Source organism: Coturnix japonica, chromosome 4 (genome assembly GCF_001577835.2).
Source record: "Coturnix japonica isolate 7356 chromosome 4, Coturnix japonica 2.1, whole genome shotgun sequence".
Lineage (NCBI taxonomy): Eukaryota > Metazoa > Chordata > Aves > Galliformes > Phasianidae > Coturnix > Coturnix japonica.
In genome coordinates this window covers 66,724,768-66,746,780 of record NC_029519.1, presented here as the reverse complement: position 1 = coordinate 66,746,780, position 22,013 = coordinate 66,724,768, and the positions used below count along the sequence as shown (strand labels likewise).

Genomic DNA, 22,013 nt, shown 5'->3' with positions numbered 1-22,013 from the left:
CTAGAGCAGAGCTTTGTAAAGTACCATGTTTAGGAGTGCAGCTCTGAAATCAAAGCTTTAGTTGTTCAGACCATCTGTCATTAAGTTAAGAACTCTTAACTGCAATCAGAGAACACAATTTTGAGTTCAACATCTTATAAATGGTCAGTCCCTCTCCTCAGTTACTTCACAGAGCAGGGAGGCCCATGAACAACACCAGATCAGTTTCAGCATTCCTCTAGTGGGGGAAATCCCCTACTCCCTTCGCTTTGTTACTGAGCCTGGGGAAGACTCACAAGTCCCACTGAGTGTTATAAATCCAATCAGCTTCACCTTCAGACATGCTTCTCTTAATAAAACTTCTTTCATCGCTAAGGAGTTTTCACAGCCTCTCTACTTACTCTCCACCAAACTGCATTTCAAAAAACACAAACTGGAGTTGGAAGAGAATCCTGAAATTACTTGATTCCAAGTAATCTTACAGCCACATGTTTAACCTGCGGTTCACACAGGATACACCTGTGGCTTAAGATTAATCTTCCAGTAGCATAACTGAGACTGGTTGCCAAATCTCCAAGCAAAACATGCCTTAAAGCATGATTTAAAAAAAAACAGTGGAAGTGACAACAGCTCCCACTCAGGGGGCAGGTGCTCTGGCAAGAGCTGCTCCAGCTTCCCTTTGCCAGAACCAAATCCTGAATGTATTATTTTGAGGAAGGAAAAAAAAACCCTCAAAATCTGACCAAGTATTCAATCTTACTGAGTAAAATTCCCCATGAAACTACTTTCCTATCTTGAAAATGCTGCCAAGCCGTTCTTCACTAAATATCAGTGCAAAATGACAATACTAAAATTTCATGTGTCTAGAGCATGGCTGATGTTATTTGTGTTCCTCTGAAGTGATATCTGAACACTGCCAGCTAGAGTAAGTTCTAACTAGCCACAGATGCTCTACTTTATAGGACATTACCACAGTTCCATTCTGGAAACGTCCCAGAATGGTTCAAGAAAGCTTTCTCCAAAGAAATCCGCAAAATATTCACCTTGTAAAGAATTATCTACGTATCTGAAAGAAGTTTGCAAGGGATTAAGACTTTATGTAGAATATTGATGCCACCATCATCCTGCTGCTCAAGCATCTGCACTTTTTAACGTTATACTACTGCTACATCAATAAAACAAGTTTAATGAGAGACTAAGTGGATCCTCACATTTCAATCAAAATAACTGAAATACTGACATACTATGGGCACAAAATTAGTATAAATAGACTTTATTGAAGTCAGTACCTTCGTACTGAAGCTGAAGGTTGTGTCTACATAAGCACAAGTTGTAACATTTCACAACTTCTAAAAGGAATGTCAACAATTACAACGATCATGCATACCATGGTCGATAATCACATTTTTAGAAGCATTTTCAACCATTTCTAAAGAAATGCTTATAACATTGTTATATATAGAACTACTTTCAATAAACTGCAAAACATTGATCAGCTTTTCCAGTATGAGCTACAGTGTCAACACAAAAGGGAGGCATAAATGTTTAATTTATGAAATCAGAATGGAATATTTACTGTAAAGAAAAATTAAAAAGCTTTCAAATAAAAGGCCATTATTGAACCAAAGTGAAGAGCACAACTTGAACTTTGAATCCATTCATCTTTTAAAGCTGTCCTCTGAATAACTTCAGTTCAAAGCATAAATTCAGTACTGCGAGTATTCCTTGGACTGAAGTTTGGCAATGATGCGATCCAACTGTCTCTTTGCTTCACACTGTGGAAAATTGCTCATGTCATAATATTGAGGGGCAATTTTCACCAGCCTGTCAAAAAAGGAAAGATTGATTACTAATACTCCAGCCTTAAGATGCATCCCATACAAACTCTACAACTGACCGAAACAAATACTACCCTTTTATTTTTTTCCCCACCTTGCATTTCTGAGGTTAATGAAAGAGTACACCTTTAAGTTTAAGTGCTGCGCCCAAGTCCAAAACAAAAAAACCACACAATTATGCCCACCTAAGTATCAGCTTGTACAAGGGGAGCAGTTCACTCTTAGCTGGTTTAAGCTTAAAAACTCAGTCAAGAGAGATGATATATTTCTGCTTCAGCATTTACAGTGCTTGTTCAGAAAGATTTCTGTCGAAGGATTTGAAACAGTATTATGCATTAAAATACAAAAGAAAGTATCCCATACCCCATGCTATTTGACTTTCAAGCCTTTCTACGCAAAATATTATTTCAACAACAGCTGAAAAACCTCCCATATTCACCCAGGCTTACAACTTCACTGATCAGGTATAACCTTAAAGACAGGGGAGAAGATTCAGATCTCCACTGTCCACCGAGTACAAGTGCACTCAATTCCTTGCTGTGCACCCTACTGACTAGCAGTTTTACGACAAGGCAGGTTCTACCAATATTACCACAACTTTCCCTCCTGTTTTAAAAAAGCACTGAATCTGGTTCAGATCCCTACAAAAACAACAGGCACAAACTGCCACAAACAGTTCTAGATCTTGAGGCATCTACCAGCATCTCTTCAGCACACCAAGAAGTGCTGGGACACACTCCCAAATGTAGCATCTCTAAGCAGCAACTCCTGAACTGACTTAACAAGCTCTGCAGCCAAGGGTCTCCCCACACACTGCACACAGAGCCTGAGCATCTAAGTTTGGTGCAAGACTCCCCAAGACCAGAAACTGGTATCCACAAAGAAAACCTTTAGTCACCTGCAAGCTCACTAGTCCACACAACTGCCATTCCCCAAACTGTTTTTTAATATTGGATTCATGAGAAGTAGAGAGACCAGTTATGATGGGGAAAAAAAAATGATAAATCAAACTACTTTTCAGTAGCTCACAACTGCTTTATGACTTTCTGCTTACCATTCAGGTTTGATGTCTGTACATGTCCGGATGTAGTTCTTCGTTGTAAGGACAAACTCATTATAAAGCACCCATTCTGGTTTGTGATCGAGAACAGTGGAAGGATGCAACTGTACCACCTGGTTATCTTTTACTGTTAAGTAATGCCCCGTTCGTTCCAAGTGTGCCACCTAAGTAACAAGAGAACAATCCATTAGCACAGAGGGCTTCAAGTAGCACTGCATCCAAAATACTTCATTGTAGCTTAGAAACCTTGTCTAAATTGAGCACATGACTGGGCCACTTGAAGTATTTTTTTGTACACACACAATCAAGATGCCAGATGTTCCTGCTAACTGCCTTACATGTACACACCGCTATACAATTCAAACAACATATAAAAACTGTTAGCACCAAGAAGAATTATTAGTACAGCAGCAATGCAAACAGTATTGAAGGAAATACTTAAAAGACAGGTTTGTGAACACCACCATCAGCTGTGACCTAGCACAGACAACTCCTTCCAGCACAGTTTGCAGCTGCTGCTTACTGGTCCTACAGTACCTTTATTATCATTTCAAGCTTTTACTAATGCACTGCTTCAGTAGTAATTTTATTGATGGATCTGTTAGTCTACAAACTCCCCCACAGTAAGCCTGAAATAACAGTGTCAGTCCAGTTAGAAGAGGAAATTTAACATGTCCAAAAGTAAGAACAGCCTCGGTACAGCACAAGCTTCAGAGCTGAAAAATGTAGGTTCAGCAACATACTTCTGCTGTGACCTTGGTAAAAAATCAATTAACCTCCCTGACCAAGCTTCTCGCTCTGTGAAAGGGTAGAAATGTCTGCCTCACCAAGATGATCTGATACCTGAGCTCATTAAGATTTGGTAAAGCAATCAGTTGTCCTTAGAAGGATGTTCTCTGTAAGAACAGTTAATCTACAAGTACAGGTAACTAAAATTAACCTTCCAGCACTGGAAATTCAAGATGACCCTTGTAGTTATTTCATCATTTATACATACAAAAATACCATAAAAAGATTAAGCAAAACAGAACAGCTAAAAAGATGTGCAAAAGACACGTTTTCAATCCTATCATCATTAGCTGCTTCCCTCTAATACAAGACTGTATACATCATTGCTTTTCAATTGTTTTAATTCCTACACTTACCCTTTTTTTCCCCTTCCTCCTCAAAGGTAAATCACATTTATTAGATTAAAATCACAGGATTTCTAATCCAATACTCACCTCAAATTCCACATCAGGACACGAGCTTTGCAACAAGCTATCTACTTTCAAATGTGCCCCTCTGTTACACTTTATGACTTCCCTACCTAGGACATTCACTTTCATAATCATCAGCTGTTCTCACCCCAGACTTTACACATTATACAGCTACTTTATTTTCAAGTCTGGAGAGCCAACATAAGCACTCCTAAAGGAAACTAACAGTGCAATGCCCAGAACAACTCGGGCTTAATTCCATTCAGCTCAACCCAAAATTTGCAGAGTTAAAGAGCAGTCCAGCTGCAAACCAGAGCAGACTAATAACTCATCTGTTTCAGACGTGGCACAGCAGCAGTGCACGTGAGTGCTGAATTACACTTTTTATTCTGTTTTTAACAATACATTTCATTTTTTCCAGAAGCGAGCATGTGTACACAAGTATCAGTGTTCCAGCTGCTGTTCTTCCCACAGAAGGACAATATGATCAGTTTTAGTTTTTTTTCTATAAAACTGTTGTGCTGGATTTAAAAATCAATACAATTTACCTTTACCACCTCAATCACCCCCAGATATATTAAAAACAGCAAAATAACAGCATTTACGTTTCCTCAAATGCACATGACCATTTCCTTCCCTGCACAATTTGCAGTGCAGCACTCTAGTCGTGCAGTTCTGAAGTAAAAAGACTGATATATCTAATTAAGAACATTCAGAAAAACACAAAAGAAAAGCAAAGCTCTTAATTTCTAGAGTAGGAAAAAGACTAGAGTAACTCAATTAGAAAAAAGGTCCTCTTAGAACCCTAATATCACTGATCAGGCACCTTTAAGTGGTTACATACTATTAGAATTTGTTTCAATTCTGAGACAGTAACAAGCCCACAGCATTTATCCCATTTAGATGTTTCTCCCAAGTACACTTGTCAGCAGACAGAACAATACCTAATTTCACGTTCAGTAATGGCCACGCTATAAAGAAATGCCCACAGTGAAGTGATGGCTCCACAGCAAACAGTGATAATCCAGCTACCTGCCACTACATCGTCCTGCTCACTCCTGGACAGAGCTGTTTCAGCATTGATGACAAAGGTAATTCTGCTTCTCCTCTGAAGGTGCAAGCAGCCTGCAGGATTACGGGGCTGTAAGAATTTAGAATGGGCTCTGGAAAGCACCAAGGCTGACATAAGTGAGCAAATGAGCACGCACAGGAGACAGTGTATAAACCCATGCACTTCTGCAGCCCTGGAAGCAACCAGTTCCAATGCCTGTAAAATACAGCATGGTGGCTCTTCAATATCAGGAAAAGGGATTTGCTCTCACCTATCCACCTTCTCTTGCTTGTAAATATACCTAGGTATCATACGGAGATATGATACAGATATAGGATCCAAGCTCTGCTTTATGCAAGGCTCTGTTGCTTGCTTTAGCCTTCAACAAGTCAATGTAACATGTTGATATGGCAGAGAATGTTAACTGTTTTCTGCTACTTTATTCAAGTATTTTATACCAAGCGTGCCTAGCAAATAGGTTCATTTTCCAGAGACACTGCTAAGAAAGTCACTGGGGACCAAACCCAAGCCTAGAGCTTCTCAAAGAATTTGTCACGTATTAATATGAAACATTTGCAAATGAGGGTGGAAATAGGAGCCAAAAGTTAAACACTACTGACTACATAATGTATGCTACACAAACACCACCCTAAAAGGATCTTAAGGATCCAAGGCAGCCCATGCATCTCTTCCTGTAACAGACTCCTCTGCAGACTGAGAAAATCCCCCCTGCTGATAATGTATAATGCTTTTTATCAGGGCAACAAATTCACACAGCCATGGAACATGCCACTGTAAAAAACACATTCCAGTTCCAGGTTCCCCAGTACTGTTTTCAAAGGTCATCACAATTTTATTAAGAACTGAGTCACTGTTCCACCTCTGAAGTTTTAAGTGTGCTTATATTATCCATTATATTATAGAACCCGGCCCTACCACGTACTCTGAGGTAAACGTATCAAACACTGTCCAAGCTGCATGCACTTACAGAACAAAGGCTACTAATTTTGGCAGGTTGGTCTCAACAGTTTATGGAATTGATTGTTTCTCATATTTCTTCTTGAAAGAATGAATGACAGTACGTGCTGAAGAGCAACCGCTGTTGCTTGGATTTCTGAAATTGTTGCTCTTACGTCACGCAACTGTGTTTCTAAAGCTATTAAAAACTGTATTCTGCATTCCTTGAGAGAAGCAAACACCATTAAATGCACTGGTGACCACCTTGATATTGTAGCTTTATTTTAATACCTATTACACTAGGAGTCTGATTACATACAGACTTTAATATATACAAAGTAGTACCAAAACCTCAGTAGTAGCAACAATGAGATTTTAATGAGCAGCCTCAAAAATCTAACCTTTCATAAAGCACAGGTTATTGACTTTCATCTTCTGTAATAACCTGATAAAACCTGTTTAATTAAGCTGTGTTTTCCAAAAAAGGTTTCAAGCTTAGCTTGAAGACAAACGGAACAGTGTTGAGAGCAAAAACTGTTGTTTTTTGTATCCATCTTTCAAACGTTTGAGTAACTTCAGGACCTGGAACAACCTTTGGAAAGCCAAAGTACTGAGCTGTGTGAGTACTGTAGTCAAGAACTACATCAGAGCAGCAGCTGCTACTCTTTTTCTCATGTCAAACTATGTTGTTAAACCCAGGAGCTTGAAGAATCAAGATAACCAATGTGTGTCCACAGACCTTACTACTTTGCTTGCACAGACTACCCACTGTATACGAATACACGTTGCAAGTGCTCACACTTGCAATTCAATGCATGCTCTGTACTAAGCAGATAAAACTGATGTGTGCATTTCATTACTCAGGTTTTCTTAAAAAGAGCCCTCAAAATGCCAGAGGATCTCTGCAAACAGAAGGCACAACATGCAGAGAGACTTAATTTTTAAGCCCTTTAGTTGTAGGTAAACAACATTTTCTGTTTCAGGCATTATAAACAATTTTTCTACTGAACATTGCACACAGCAACATGGAATTCATCAAAGGAGGCTCAGAGTTGAGGTCAGGTAACACAATGTCATGGAGATTAAAGAACAGAACTGTTGAAATGGCTCTGACTTCAAATACCTTCAATAGATCTACCACAGCTATCTCTTGATTCAGCTCGATAATTTTGAGTGAGGGGGTAAAATACACTTTTGCAGTAAAATCTCTCTAGAAATGTTCTCAGGCTGCTCAGTTTATTTGAGGTGGCAAAATAAAGTTTACAGCAGGATGAACTAGATGATACCCAGAGGGCCCTTCTAATCCCTACGACTCTGTCCACTTACAATTAAATGTGGTGAAGGACATCAGAGACAACGAGATTTTGGGACAGGCTCACTGAGCCACTTATGGAGAAAAAGATGCTAGAGAGGGAGAGTCTGCTACCATTTTCTTCATCATTCATCCTTGCTTGCCTCTACTAAGACATCACAGATAAAACAGCAGTCAAATGGTGGGCTGATCAGGAAAGTGAAGCCTCTACCACGGTATCAGAAATTAAATTAATCTCTGAGTATTGGATTAAGCAGTCTGGCTATTAAGGAATTTAATTCCTACTCAATTGGACAGAAGTTTTGTGGTAGGCTCAGACAGCACCAACATTACTGAGGCGTGTATTAACACCGTTGAAGTACTCACACAGTCAGTTCCTCACTGATCAAGTCAGAGACTGTATTTTTCAGACTTGCAGGATTGTCTACAACTTCTGCACCAAGTCTGACAGAACATTTTACTCTGAATAACAACCAATCAATCTGTCAAAGACTAAGTGGTAATTCAGACAGCCATACACAACTGAAGTAACATTCCTCAAGTTTTGATGAGTGATAGCAACCACACTAACACTAAAAGCAATAAGAAACTGAACTGCTCCCCCTACAAAAACACACACATACCTGCATGAAATACCCAGTAACTAATGCCTTTCTTATATTGATATAATAGTCTCGGCTGGTAAAGTCTGTGCTTCTACGAGGCAAATTAAATCTATCCATGATTCGTGACAGCTGCTGGCGTACGTTGTCTGCAGACATCAGGGACCTGTAGTTAATGAAGTTGTCATAGCACCACTGAACCGACTCATGATCTGCAATATTAAAAAACATGAATCAAAAATAAGTATTTTATCCAATAAGTAAATAAAACAGCAAGTAACTGACTGAGCAGTCAGGTGAGCCAAGAAAAGATTCCCATAACTTTTCTTTTTGTGTTTTGTTTTTTTGTTTTTTTTTTTTAAAGCAAGTGATAACAGTTCTTAGTCTATTCAGTAGATTTCCTTCATTAGATATCCTGTCTACATTATTTTCCATTCAGGAAACAAAGGAAAATTAGTGTTTCCCTCCTCCTCAACACAGTGAACACATAATCACCAATGTTTTGCTGAAATACCACAGCAATTAATTTTGCACATTTCACCTGTATTGCAATTTAAAAAATCATCAAAACCTGCAACATAAAATGCAACTCAACATAAAAAACAGTGTAGTATTTATAAATGTAGCACGCAACAAATAAACAGGACAGTGGTATATAAATACAAGTGACAAACCAAACCCTTAAAATTAAGCTGCTGACTAACAGTTGAAGAGGTACATAAACACACCAGCCCAATGCTAAGAGTAATGCACCTCACAGTAATTTAAGTTAAAGTAAGCAACTGGTAAAATACAACTGTGAACTTCCCATGCTTAAAGTTAATCTTTCTACAACTCGTAGCTCTATTAAGAGTTTTTATAACAATCATAAACTGTTTTTCAAGTTTATTTAACGCTGAGAAACCTAGCTATCCCTACCACTTGTATTAGTCCTCAAGTAATGCTATTCCTGTATCTGCTAGCTCAATAACCCAACAAAACACACAGCATGTTTGTGATATAAAAATATGTGATTCTGTTGAATGTTATACAAGGACTTTGTAGAACATCAGACTGGGAAAAAAAAGGGGCAGACAAGTGAATGAATGCCTTGAAGACTGCCACCACCCAGCATTCACCAGTACGCACATTCTGTTTGCAGACAGAGCTTAACACAAAGTCCACAACAAAAATGCAAGATGACATCAATGCTACTGTATTACCTAAATCCTAATAAGGATCTGACTTGGGTTCAGGTACTGGGAAAGAGATCTTTAAGTAGCCTACAAATTCTGTTTGACTTTTAAAAACCATTGAAATCATTTTGACAAAATGCACCCAATTCATTGCAGAAGGTATTTCTGCGCCAAAATTATGCAATACAGTTATGAACTTCACTAATACAAAATATTATGGTTAAAATGTAGCTATTTTTACTGTACATTTTAAGTCTTAAAACAAACAAACAAACAACATACCATCCCCAGCAGATTAAATGCAAAACAAATTTATTGTATTTGGATGCATTTTAACTGTAAAGAGGGCTAACTATCACATGATTTTCTACTCCACATCATGTTATAGTAGAGAATGCTGCTTCATGTTTTATATGTACCCCATATTAAATGGAGCAGATAATCATGTATTCCCCATACACTAAGCAAAGGTCTTGACTTTTCAGCCCAAGTTCTCCACATTTTGGTTCCATGTATTTTTAGAAACAGAACAACTCCAGCTGGTAGCCCTCAGAGATTTAGGCCCTGACCTCATCACATATTAAGTTACTGCCAAGGACATCAAACAGTCATTTTCCTTTGATGAATTATCTAAGGCTGGTTTCATTAAGGAAGAGAGTAACCTGAGCACGAAAGCATCGGCTCAGGAACATACATACAAGGTATCTTCAAGACCATTTGAATCCTGTTATCTAAACAGCTAACAGACCCAATCGATACGTATCTCCCTGTTGCAAGTTTTGATTATAAGTTTCTCTGCTTTTATTTTTTAAGACAGTTTGGAATACATACATTTGTGTGTTTAATCTGAAGATATTTTAGATAAACAGTGTCTGTATTGTTTTGACACAGAATTCTTACATCAAAACCAGAACAGAACTAAGTTTTTACATGGGATAAAAGATTGTTGCATTTTTCATCTGTTCACAAGAAATGTAACTAGATCATAAAACATTACTTTTCATTACCAACCAGATTGAGTCATCCTTAGATTTACAGCCAGGGTAAATTACACATTCTCTGTGCTGCTCACCCTTAAAAGTTCCTGAACAATTATGCTGACTTTTCTATAATTAGCATCAGATAACAAATTTCCAATATTTCTTAATTATGGGAAAGCCTGCTTCCTTCTGTTCAAGGTTACCAACATTGATTTAAAAGCCTGGCTTGACTCCAGACTTTTTTTTTTTAACATGATCTTTATACTGGGTTTTGATTCTCTCTCCTAAAGAAAGCAGCACTTCAATAACTCTTTTACATACTTAAAAGAAAATACTAATAATTATAATAGAATAGTATAAAAAACCCCTACCTAGACTCTCAACCGCCCACAGAACTGGGGAACAAAAGCTGGCCACATAAAAGACATGAAGTTCTTTTGCTACAACAGGTACAAACTTACTTTGTTTGAAAGCATGGTAGACATTCAGCAACGTCAAATGATCTCCATCAATGTGGGCAAACCTCATCTTGGCTTCATCTGCTGCTTTCTTTGCTTCCGTGGGACGAACAAAACACTGTGGGACTAAACAAGGTTGGTATGGGCCCAACACAAACGCCCATATCGATGAGTCACGCATTCACAGATAGAGGAACAAGGCCTAGCTAGGTCAGTTCACAGAGCATAGGGCAGGGCAGGATGGCCTCCAACTGCATCTTGGACTGTTTACTACCTTGATTTGGTACATCAACACCTAACCACATCTGTAAGACAAGAGGGTTTCAAAGCTACAGAGTACCTGATTATTTTCATAGAATTATACGTAGGCATTAAAATCTCTATTCTGAAGGCCATCAATGTTACCTATATATACCAAAATTCTCAATAGGTCTTGGTTCAAGGCCCAGTGCTGATAGCTCTACCAGGAACTAGTGTCACATAACAGAAAGCTTGAAATGCAAGTCTGCTTTCTCAGAAAGCCTTTATCCTCCACAACGGATAAGAGCAGAAAGTAATTTTGGAGCTCTACTGCACTAACACAGTCTAAACAAGCATTTTTAGCTTTATTACAAGTCTGCTACTAGACAGAACATACCAGTACAGTCAAGTCATCTTATCAATATGGTATTGTTATCAGCACTGGTATACAAAAGCACATGTGAATAAAAATATCAAGACTATAAGTTGTGATGGTAGCGGTAGTGGTGGAAGGTTAAACCGTCCTTTGACACTACTGGAAATAAAACCTGTGATGGCATGATCTCTGCCCACTATTATACTCCCCAAAGCCTGATTTGGTCTTATTCTGAGGTGAATAAAAAAAGTGGGTTTTAACATTCCCTTTCCAAGTACAGACCACTGAAGACCACGAAGCTTGTTACAATAATATCTGTGGTCTGTCAACATTCTTACAGGTTTGCAATTTCAATATGAATTTGCAATACATCCAAAGCAGTTATGGATCTTACTTTACAGAGATAAACTGGAGAAAAAAAGAAGGAGGCCATACTAAAGGTGTAATTTTTGAAGGTTTCAATTTCAATGAAATTAATGCTGAAGAAGCATTAATTTTGCAGCTAACACTACAAATTGTTTTCCCCAGGACTGCAGTAGCCTGCTCATAACTTAAATCCAACCTCATCTGTCCCCAGCCATTGTGTGTTCATTTTTAAATCCCATAAAATATCAAGAACCCCTACATATATACAAGTATATTGAATTGAATACTGGATGTAATTTCAGAAAAATGCAAACCGCAACAGTGAACCACATGGTATCAAATCAGGAAGTCTAATGCAGTAAATAAAATTGAAATGCAGGAGCTAAGTAAATAACCCGTGTTTTAAGTCTTCTATTTGAAAGCAAAAAAATAGACTATTTTAATTTCAAACACACTAATGAAAGTAAAAATCAGTAACAGAGTAAGCTTTGATTAGTAGCACTTGCTCTATGGAAAAGTTAGGAATGTGAAATCCCATGGCAAGACAACAGAACTCCACAGTAACTTCTAAACGAATTACAACTTTTTTATCTGCTGATTTATTCTATACTATTCCCTGCACTTTTCTGGTATCTAGTTTTCACTTTAGTCTATTACTACATGGATTCGTATCCACATCCAGCCAATCCTTGTGTGTACTTAAGGCAGTATTATTTATACTATCTACCAGATGCTGCATCACTGGTTTTAAAATGAAAAATTTACTTGGAAAACACTCCACAAATACCAGGCTGTTTAATCTTTTTTGTAGAGTTATAGTTGCTATCTTGACAGTAACCAGCTTCAAGCCAAATGCTTTTTTAAAAGCATAAAAAAAATTACCTTAAAACAGAAAAAATAATAGCTCGTAAAAAAACATCAATAGAAAAAGGAGTAAGACGAATCAACTGACTATAACAGATAAAAATACTAGACTTGCACATTTTCCTTTAATAGCTATTTCTGGGGTGGACAGGGAAGAGTTGGGGGCAAGAGAAAGACAGGCACCAACCTACCACCACCTCCGCAATTAAGCATACCATTAATTTAAGAAATTAAAGATTCTGCCCTGCCCATCTGCTCTGAGTCTGAACAATCATAACTCTGCAACAAACATTTTAGCTTGCTTTTTAAAAACTTTCATATAAATACACTGTAAGACTTAACCAAAGCAGATTTTGAACTCAGATTTTTTTCTAATTGTCCAAGTCAAGCACATAACCAGCAGTACAACTGCAAAGAGCCTGTTAAATAGCACACCCTGAAGACATCGCAGTAATTATGAATACAGAACATCCTGACTTTCCTAAGAACAAAATCTTGCTGCTTGTCCTAGAGAGACCAACTATAAAATGAAGTCAGTTCTATGTAAACTGAGCAATGAGATGCAAGGCTTGCTTGACAACATCTTACTCTCCAGATCTCTCTTGACAAGCAGCTGTTATGACAGGGCTATTCACTTTATGCAAGGTACAGCTGTGCACACAAATTAACTATTAAAAATATACACCCTCCCCCAAACTCTCTTTCCTTTAGAAGTAATGAATGCTCTTTAGCTTCCCAATAAAATTAATCACTAAAAATCTTATCACGTAGAAGTTTAGCAGTTCAATATAATTTGTGCTCTAATTCTTTTGGAAATACTGGCATGTATCAAAGTGCAAAGAATACACAATAGAGAATAGATTTCACTGCCGTAAAAGCAGAGTGGTTAGCCAGCATTTTTAGTCCTGATTATGAAACTAAAAATAAATTTCCATTCCACTAGATCGAAATTTTCTATGAACTCAAATAAATGTATTTTAACTAAAAGTTAGTCAAAAAGTTTGATCCTATCTATGCATGCTGATTTCTTCACTTTAATGATTATTTGCTGCAGGTCTACAAGCAAACCCATAATGGATTAAATTTCTGACAAATCAGTTTTTAATAAAAATAACTTCAGATTTCTTATGCTTTTCACGCGGAAAGGTCAAACTTCCCCCAAACTCAAGATCTGCACTTTGGTATCCCTTTCCTTAATATTACCTGACAACATGGCAGTAATAGATAGGACCTCATTAGAACAGTTGTAGTCACAACTTGCAATAACCATTTTAGCCAGTTGTGGGTCCAGTGGAAATTCAGCCATCATGGATCCCAACTCGGTCAAGTCTCCATCATCATTTAAAGCAGCCAGATAATTCAAGAGCTCTAAGGCTCTCATCAGAGTTTCAGGAGCTGAAAGAAATATTTAGGTAGTTACATTAATCAAAGTGCAATGAATAAGCAAGAATGAGAGTGCACAGATGACCTTGTTTTTCACTCTCCGTTCAGATGGCTTCCAAACACAAAACTGTTACCAAATCCAATCATAAACACCCAGATATGAATCAACTAGTAGATAAAAATCGCTAAAAACAGCTACTAACTGGTTCAAAGTCTCTGAATATTTGAAGAGTACTACTTTCCAAGATTCAAACAGCAGAGGCATTGTTAAATATTCACTTAGTAATATCAATTGTCTCTGACATCTTTCTTATTCGCAGAAAACAAACTGAGTACAGTCCCAGAATTTCAACCACGTACTTTAGATATCCATGTTCTTCCACAATCTGAACTTTTAAGAACTTCCCTGAAATCTGCATTTCTTAGAGCGAGAGTACAGTACACACACACAAAAAAAAAAAAGAATCCAGACACCTGCTAAGTTAGCATACAAACCACAAAGCACTGCACTGCATTAACAAAGAAGTTCAGTGAAACTGCTTAAATGCTTATATACGTTAAGTTTTTATTTCAAGTAGAAAAACTCAACCAGCTTTGATGTATTTATAGAAAGCCAATCTGTGAGTTTAATTTGCAACGCAACCTTGTTATTTTCAAGGTATTTCTAACATTTAATACTTTTACAAGAAAGATATAGACTAAGCCAAAAAAGCATGTATTCAGCTTTAAAATGCTAGCCAATTTTATTTACATGCAGTTAACTGATGTGCAATTAGAAAGCGTAATCAAGGTGATGAGTAAAAAATTCACTCAGCAATAGATTTTTTTAATGCACATAATTTAGCCATACCCTTGTAGTTAAGAACATTCAGTAGATTTCCACTTTCCACTGGAAGCTCTTAGGCAAACAGCGTTATTAAGAGAGTTGTTTTGTAAGACACAGCACTAAATAAACAAAGATGTTCCTTTTGGATTATGATAAAAAGTGGGAAATAACATTTTACATCATTGTATAAAATATTCAACAAAATTAAAGACTGCGGAAGTTGTCTATGCCTGTAGCAGACAAGAAAATATGGAACAAATACCTGGAGGATCCATAAAATCAAAGTGCACCAAATCGTCTATACCAAGCTTCTTGAGCTGCAACACTACAGATCCCAAGTTAGACCTCAAAATCTCAGGGTACGTGTTATCCTAAGGGAAGGAAAAAGAAAACGTACAGTACTGTGAACTTTGGTCCTTGGAGGAACAAGCATTCAAATTTTGATTTTGCTTGGCAGCACAGCAATTGGCTACTTGGATCAAGTGCTCTTACACATGTACTCCAAAAAGAGTAATCTTACCTGCATTTCAGTTTTGTAAGCCTTCTCTGTGTACAGCCTGAAGCACTTGCCTGGTCTGGTACGACCAGCACGGCCAGCTCGCTGCTGTGCAGAAGCTTTACTAATTGCAGTCACCAAGAGAGACTCCACTCTGATACGAGGATTATATACCTATTTCAAAGTGGAATAGGAGCAGAAAAAGGAGATGAATGAATATCACTCAAGGTAAGACTTATCTCAAAATAAAGACAGCTTTAAATTTATTTTCAAATGCAACTTTGGACGAGAAAAACACAAGCTGTATGAATCTGAAAGGAAAAAACAATTTTGGCTACATAATTCTTTAAATCAGTTGACAAAAAACCTCAATAGAACTGCCTAGAAAACAGCAGTTACTTTTAATTCTTTTATTAACATCATCTCCTGCCAGGCTTCCCATCCTACTTAAATGCGTGTGTATTTTTAGATAAGAATTTCATGGCAGAACTAATGTGTCTAATTTGTTCTACAGAGTGCTAAACACACTCTTGATGCTCAAGTAATTCCACGCAAAAACAAGTTGTCTTGACACAATTATAAGGTTGAATAATTGTGTTGCAGAGGTCAGAGAAATGTAACGTTAAGGCTTGAACGCAACTGTAAAATCACACTGATTATAAAGCAAGACTACTTCAGGGCCACGTGTAGACTTTCACATGCAGTCATACATAAACAGCAGCTCACCCCCAGGGTTCATGAAAAAGATGATAAAGCAAAAACAATCAACTTCAGATGAAAACATCCTCTGGTTCATGGTTTAACACCCTCCTGGTATGAACAGGTATAAACAGCAATCAAAACCTTCAGTTCTTATTACAGACAGCATTCAGCCAGAAGAGCTGCTCACAAAAAGAGTTACGCCTAAGTGATGATTACAACTCCTGTATGGAGCTGCATCACCTGTACTCACATTCTATTGTATCTCAGACCACAGAAGAGAGAAAGTCTGACAACATGCATGAGTGTTAAAGGAAAAGCCTTTAAGAAACCAAGTTATGAAGACAGTTACCAGTAAAAGGACTCAATTAAGTTTAAAAGACTAGAATTTTGTTCTATATTTAGTTCTTGGTTTGACTGCAGGCAATCTACTTCAGTTTTCTGAAGATTTTCAGAGGTGCGAGAGCTCCCAATAAACACTGACAAGAAAAAATACTAGCCTGGGTAATTTCTTCTCTCTTCTCACTTTAGAGCTAGTTTCCCATGCTAACATGATATAAACAGGTAACTTCTAGCACCTATTTCACTTACTTTCAGTAAATCAAGTAACTATGAAATTCACATTCCACACCTAACTTCAAATCCTCTTTTTTCAGTTTTTAAGGCTAAAGTTCTTCTCTACTAAGCTATTTTACACTGTTCTAGCTAAGTATAAGAGAGGCATAAAATTAAGCATCAAGACTTCAGTTAAGTAAGACCTGTCAAAATGTTTACAAAGAAGAATTACCTAATCAAACCAGATCAACTGATAAAGTATTTACCTTTTGTTTTGCAAAGCCAGGATCGATCACAAACACAACACCATCTATTGTTAATGATGTCTCAGCAATGTTAGTGGACACAACAACCTGTTGAAAAATAAAACAGTTGGTTTATTATTTACTCTTGGTCATGAAAATAGTCATACAGAGCCCTGATTCCCTGCAAGAATTGTCAGCAAATTTTTCTGCACCTCATCAGTAACGAGCAGAGCTCTACTCCAAAATTTTTGTTGGATCTGAAGTCAACCAGATGAAGCTGCATTGAAGTCCATCCAATTTTGCCTACTCTGCTTCTGTTCTACATCTCCATTAACAACATTAAAAAGATAGCATTAAATTAGCTATATATAAATAAAATAATAAAAAAATAATAAAATAGCTATAAATAAATAACAGAAGAGTAGATATTTATATGAAAAACGTCTATTCAAAATTTTGCTTAGCTCCAGTACAAAATGAGACATCACACCGGTTCTCTAACATCTTCTGTTGCCTTCTAAAGTCTTTTTTTAAGCACAAAGATGGCAAGCTTGTTAAATAGTATTTTATCGAGGGTTATGTAACTGTACTTTGATGAGTCAAATCTATCCACAGATGCTCCCCTTCAGTTAGGCACTGAGGAAAGCCTTCTCTGTTTTACACTCCAGACATTAACAGCCAAAACAGATATTTGCTTATTATTTTTATACACACTGGAGCACATTACATTTTTTCACTTGGTTCAGAATAAAGCAGTTACCAAAACATCACAGCAAAAATCCTCAAACACTGTTTAATTTCAGCTCCATCTTGTAAGAAGATGTAATCACATGTTAAAAGAAAATCTAATCTGCTGGCTTAAAAAAAAAAAAAAAAAAGGCTTCAAAAGGAGTTCAGGATGTCAGTTTGACCACTTGCCTTTTATTTCTTAATTTCAGAACCATCTTCACAATTTTCAGTTTAGCAATTAGAATTTGATTCTCCTAAAGATTTGTTCAGAATTACAATGAAGCCAGTGGCTGGAATAGATTGATAATTCTAATGATATCCTCCTGGCCAATCACTTTGACAGCCATTATTCTTAACTCATTGCATCCAAAGTAGACTTAAGTTCTAAGCTCAGCTAGAAGCTATTAAATAACAAACGTAATATTTAGGTGGGACAAAAGAAAAAAAAAAAAACAGTCTGGAATCAATATAGTGTTTCACCCTGAAACTATATGCTATTTAAAAATCCTTTAAAAAAAATTCACCTCGTTGAGGAATAACCTACAAAAAAACCAATGCAATTAACTGCTGACACAGAAGCACAATTGCACTGACACAAAAATGTTGCAAGTCATTAAATATGCAAATTAAACTCGCACTCCCATGTTAGAAGGCTGGTCAGGCCACATTCAGCTGCTGCTGCAGACTGTATTTTATCAGAAGTCTGAGCTTCTTTTGGACCTACTAAAACACAAAGCGTTCCTACCCAGGAGCTTCAAAATGAATTATAATGTGGCACTAGAAGGCTTTTGTCCTGCTTTTAATCACCAGTTTCTATGAGAACACTTCAATATTGATAACCCAATATTGTTAATATGACTAGTCCACAAAGACCCATCAGTTTAACTTGAATTTACTGGTAATGCACTCAGAATTACGCAGGACTTACCAAGAGTAGAGGAAAAAAATAGTTATAATAGTGGATCCTTTTGTATGTCCATATTACACTTGTTAACATAATATTATTTTAAAAATATAAGGAACAAAAGTAATACAGCAAGAAATCCAAGAAAAACTTAAGTTCCACAACATCTGAAGTCTAAATCAGAAACAAATCTACTTGAAAAATCAGACGAAGGAAATTAGTGCTAAATTATGTAAAATAATAAATTGTAGCTAATTACCTTTAACTGCAGTTTTGCAGTTTTAACTGCACTATTGCAATTAAAGAAATGGATATGGCAAAAAGATTTCTAAATATCACATTAACAGTTTGATCCTCCAAAGATCTTCAGAGATTAAACAGCTTACTTGGAATATTAAAAAGCTACACATTAGCTAAATATTCAGATCTCTACATGTTGCCCATGCATTAACCAGTAACTCTCAAGATCCCTGCAACAAAAAATAAAGCAAGTCTGGAAATTTCATTCTGCTATCAGGAACTGCCTTGTTTAGTAATGGGCAAATTAGAAAGTAATGGGCAAAACTAAATGCTAATAGATTTGTTCCATAATGTAAGACTTGAGGTATGTATGTTATCTTGCACAAATTTCAACAGGATTACAGAAGACAGCAGTCAGATTCAATGCACCTTCTTTCCTCCTCCCAATTTTAGAGTTACATGAGAACCATAAGAGAGAGAATTAGAAGGAAAAGCCCTCCCTGCTCCAGGATTTACCAGTGAAAATATCACTGAAAATCCCTTAAAAATAAATTTAAAAAAAAGCACCACAAATATGATCTGAAATTCAAATTCACCCAGAAAGAATATGGTTGCTAATGCTCTCATATTTTCAGTGTTAGTTTCATGACTGCAAAAAGCATATAATCCAAAATCAGCACCAATAAGCAAAAGAAGATAATTTAATAAGTAATTTCTTACAGAACACTAAGAAGTTGTCACTACTATTCCACATGCATTGTACTGTCCAAAAAGGCAAACAACCAAGGAGTAAACCTTGCATAAAGCAGACTGTAAGATTCAGTTTCAGATGTAAAGAAAATAGTGACCTAACTTGGTAAATGCGATGGTTTCATACAGCAGTATTTTAGCCTCAAGAAGCTCTATCAGATTCCTTCAAATGTTCAGTTTTAGAGGAATATCCACACAGTTTCTTGCCTAGTTTATATATGCATTCGGGAATTGAACTATTGTAATTCTGTTAAGAACATGCACTAATGCCGTTTCTCAAGACTTTAGTTTCTCAGTCCTTTTTGACTGATGAATGAAAAGAACCCCAATTTCTTAGTTAAAATGACCCTCTAACTAGAAATCAACTAGAAATCTTGTTTTAACTTGTACCTTCCTGTAAGCCTTTTGAGAAACAGAACACGTCCAACCCCTTAGTAGGACATTAACTGGCAGGTTCATTTCCAGAAAGAACATGTCTCAATAATTAATCAGGAAAATCCCATTCCTCCACATATATCAAGTCAAATTCAGTATTTGCTCCAACTTCTATCCCTCAAAAGAAGTTTGTATGAATGCCAGTTCCACTCAGTTAAATCAGAATCACAGAATTATCAAGGTTGGAAAAGACCTAGAAGATCATCCAGTCCAACCATTACCAATACTTCCCAGCTCAAATCAAACAGTAGAGTACGGCATCCTATACAGAAACCTCAAATATGAACTCCATGAAGAAGTGAATTTTTAGGTAATTCTGATTTCAAGCATGATAAAGATTAAGACTTCATTCAAGCTTTCTACTCATTGCTGCATACTTAAAATACCTGTAACTGACTTAACTGATCAATCAACTGTGAAGAGCATATTAAAACAGCAAACTATTTACCTTTCTTCCTATTGCTCCGTTTTGTTTTTTTGGTGGGGGAGGTTCAAAAATCCTCTGTTGTTGCTGAGGAGGAAGGGTAGAATACAATGGAATGATTTTGATGTCACCCACTTCAGGACCTAAGTCATCAATTTCACGTTTTATCCTCTTGCAGGCTTCATCAATCTCCTGCAAAACAAGAACAGTGGTTAAAAGAACTCCATAGGAAAGCTAATCCATTCTATGTTAGAATAACTTATCACAATTACACTAAGTCTATACCCAGGAAAACAATTATGATAACATCATTTAATAAAAACCAAAAAATCCCAGGTGTTTGCTGAATTTCCAGTTAAATTTTCATGAAGCTCTAAGATGCCTCAGCTTCTTCCATACTCTAATGAACAGCCTCATTTGCATGCAACATCCTTTTTCTTTTAGTCATGTTTCCTAATTAATTCTCTACAAATTGTACTAAAATTGAAATCTCTCACCCTGGAATATTAAACTGCACTCGTGACCTTTTCAATTTTCACAATCTAAAAGAAATTGATGTGCAAGATATTTAAAATAAGCCAATTAAGCTTCAATGTCACGTATCACTAATGCAATTATATGGGAGATTTGCTTCATTGTACCTAATGAGAACAAACACCTTTACAGTATAAACATGGATGCTCAGAACCAAACCTCTTAATTCAGTGTTCAAGATTTTGAAGTAAAATTAACTGAAATCCCATTTAAACAGTAGAACTGAGCGACAAACTGATGACTGTACAGATTTTCTCATGCAGTTTTGTCCAAAGTACTGCATTTGCTATTGCTTCTTACACAACAGTTCAGTGCATCTTACATATGATTAAGTTGCAGTTTAAAACAAGACATAAGCCAGCTATGTAGCCTACAGTTATGACAAACTGTAATGAAAATAAGGCCAAAAAATAGTGCAAAAAAAAACCTTAAAATCGCTAGTAGAGCTGATTAGTATAATTAAAAGTTAGTCTAATCAACAGTATTTCTAGTGCACCACTGATGGGAGGATAAAATTGTTATGACAAGAAAAACAGTAAGCAGAAACATGTCTGCAACACATTCCTAGAACAGAGGCCAGATTTCCTTTACCACAATTAATTCACCAGCCTGGAGCTGAAGTTATGCATAGGACAACTCACAAGAGCACATAAAGCATCAATATAAAGCCTCTGTAAAAATCATTGCTTTACATTATAAATATGGAAACAAAAGCTTTTTTCATAGAAACAAACAAAAAAAAAAAAAATCGGGCAGAACGTAGAACAAACTCAACAAGATTTGGAGAACATCTTTAATCGAGACTTCTCAGTTTCCAGCATAACTGCATTCAGCATGTTTTAAATAAGCACACATCGTTCAATTCTCATGTTCTGTACTGACCAGCATAAATATTTAACAGAAACACAGTAAAGTAACAGCTACAAGGTCTACCTCTTTGATGTCAATGTGTTCTTTAGTAGTAAGCCTAATGCCTTCTGGCATTATATTGCCTATTTCTATTTACTGCTTATATATACAACAGAAAAAACTTTCAAACAAAGGTGCATTCTGCCAACAAATCCAATGCACCTTTCACAACGTAAGAGGCACACAAGAAACTGGGCTGCAATACCCCCTACTGGTTTATTAACAAAGAATGAATTTACTGAAGTCAATACATGGAGTTCTACTGACAAACCCTTCTAGAAAGTTCCTTAATAGCCTCTCAGTGAAAAGTAAAAACGTAATGTAGTTGACACATCACACACATAGTTCAGTAAACTAATAATTTAATGTAACTATCCTTATGACAAAAGACGACATGTCAAAAGTAAGTAGCTGACTAACTCAGCAG

The 22,013-nt window shown here is 36.6% G+C and overlaps 1 protein-coding gene across 1 annotated transcript in view; it reads right to left on the bottom strand.

Annotated features, from left to right (window-relative positions):
* Nucleotides 1-1,235: 1,235 nt before the first annotated feature.
* Nucleotides 1,236-22,013, bottom strand: part of DHX15 (DEAH-box helicase 15) — a 35,702-nt gene continuing 14,924 nt past the window's right edge. Inside the window, exons 6-14 of the mRNA XM_015862646.2 lie at nt 20,168-20,335; nt 16,683-16,769; nt 15,187-15,336; nt 14,929-15,037; nt 13,661-13,852; nt 10,615-10,737; nt 8,020-8,210; nt 2,872-3,041; nt 1,236-1,803 (exon numbers count right to left, since the gene is read on the bottom strand). Of these exons, the coding sequence (XP_015718132.1) occupies nt 1,686-1,803; nt 2,872-3,041; nt 8,020-8,210; nt 10,615-10,737; nt 13,661-13,852; nt 14,929-15,037; nt 15,187-15,336; nt 16,683-16,769; nt 20,168-20,335 (1,308 nt within the window). The 3' untranslated portion in view covers nt 1,236-1,685. The remainder of the gene's footprint in view (nt 1,804-2,871; nt 3,042-8,019; nt 8,211-10,614; nt 10,738-13,660; nt 13,853-14,928; nt 15,038-15,186; nt 15,337-16,682; nt 16,770-20,167; nt 20,336-22,013) is intronic.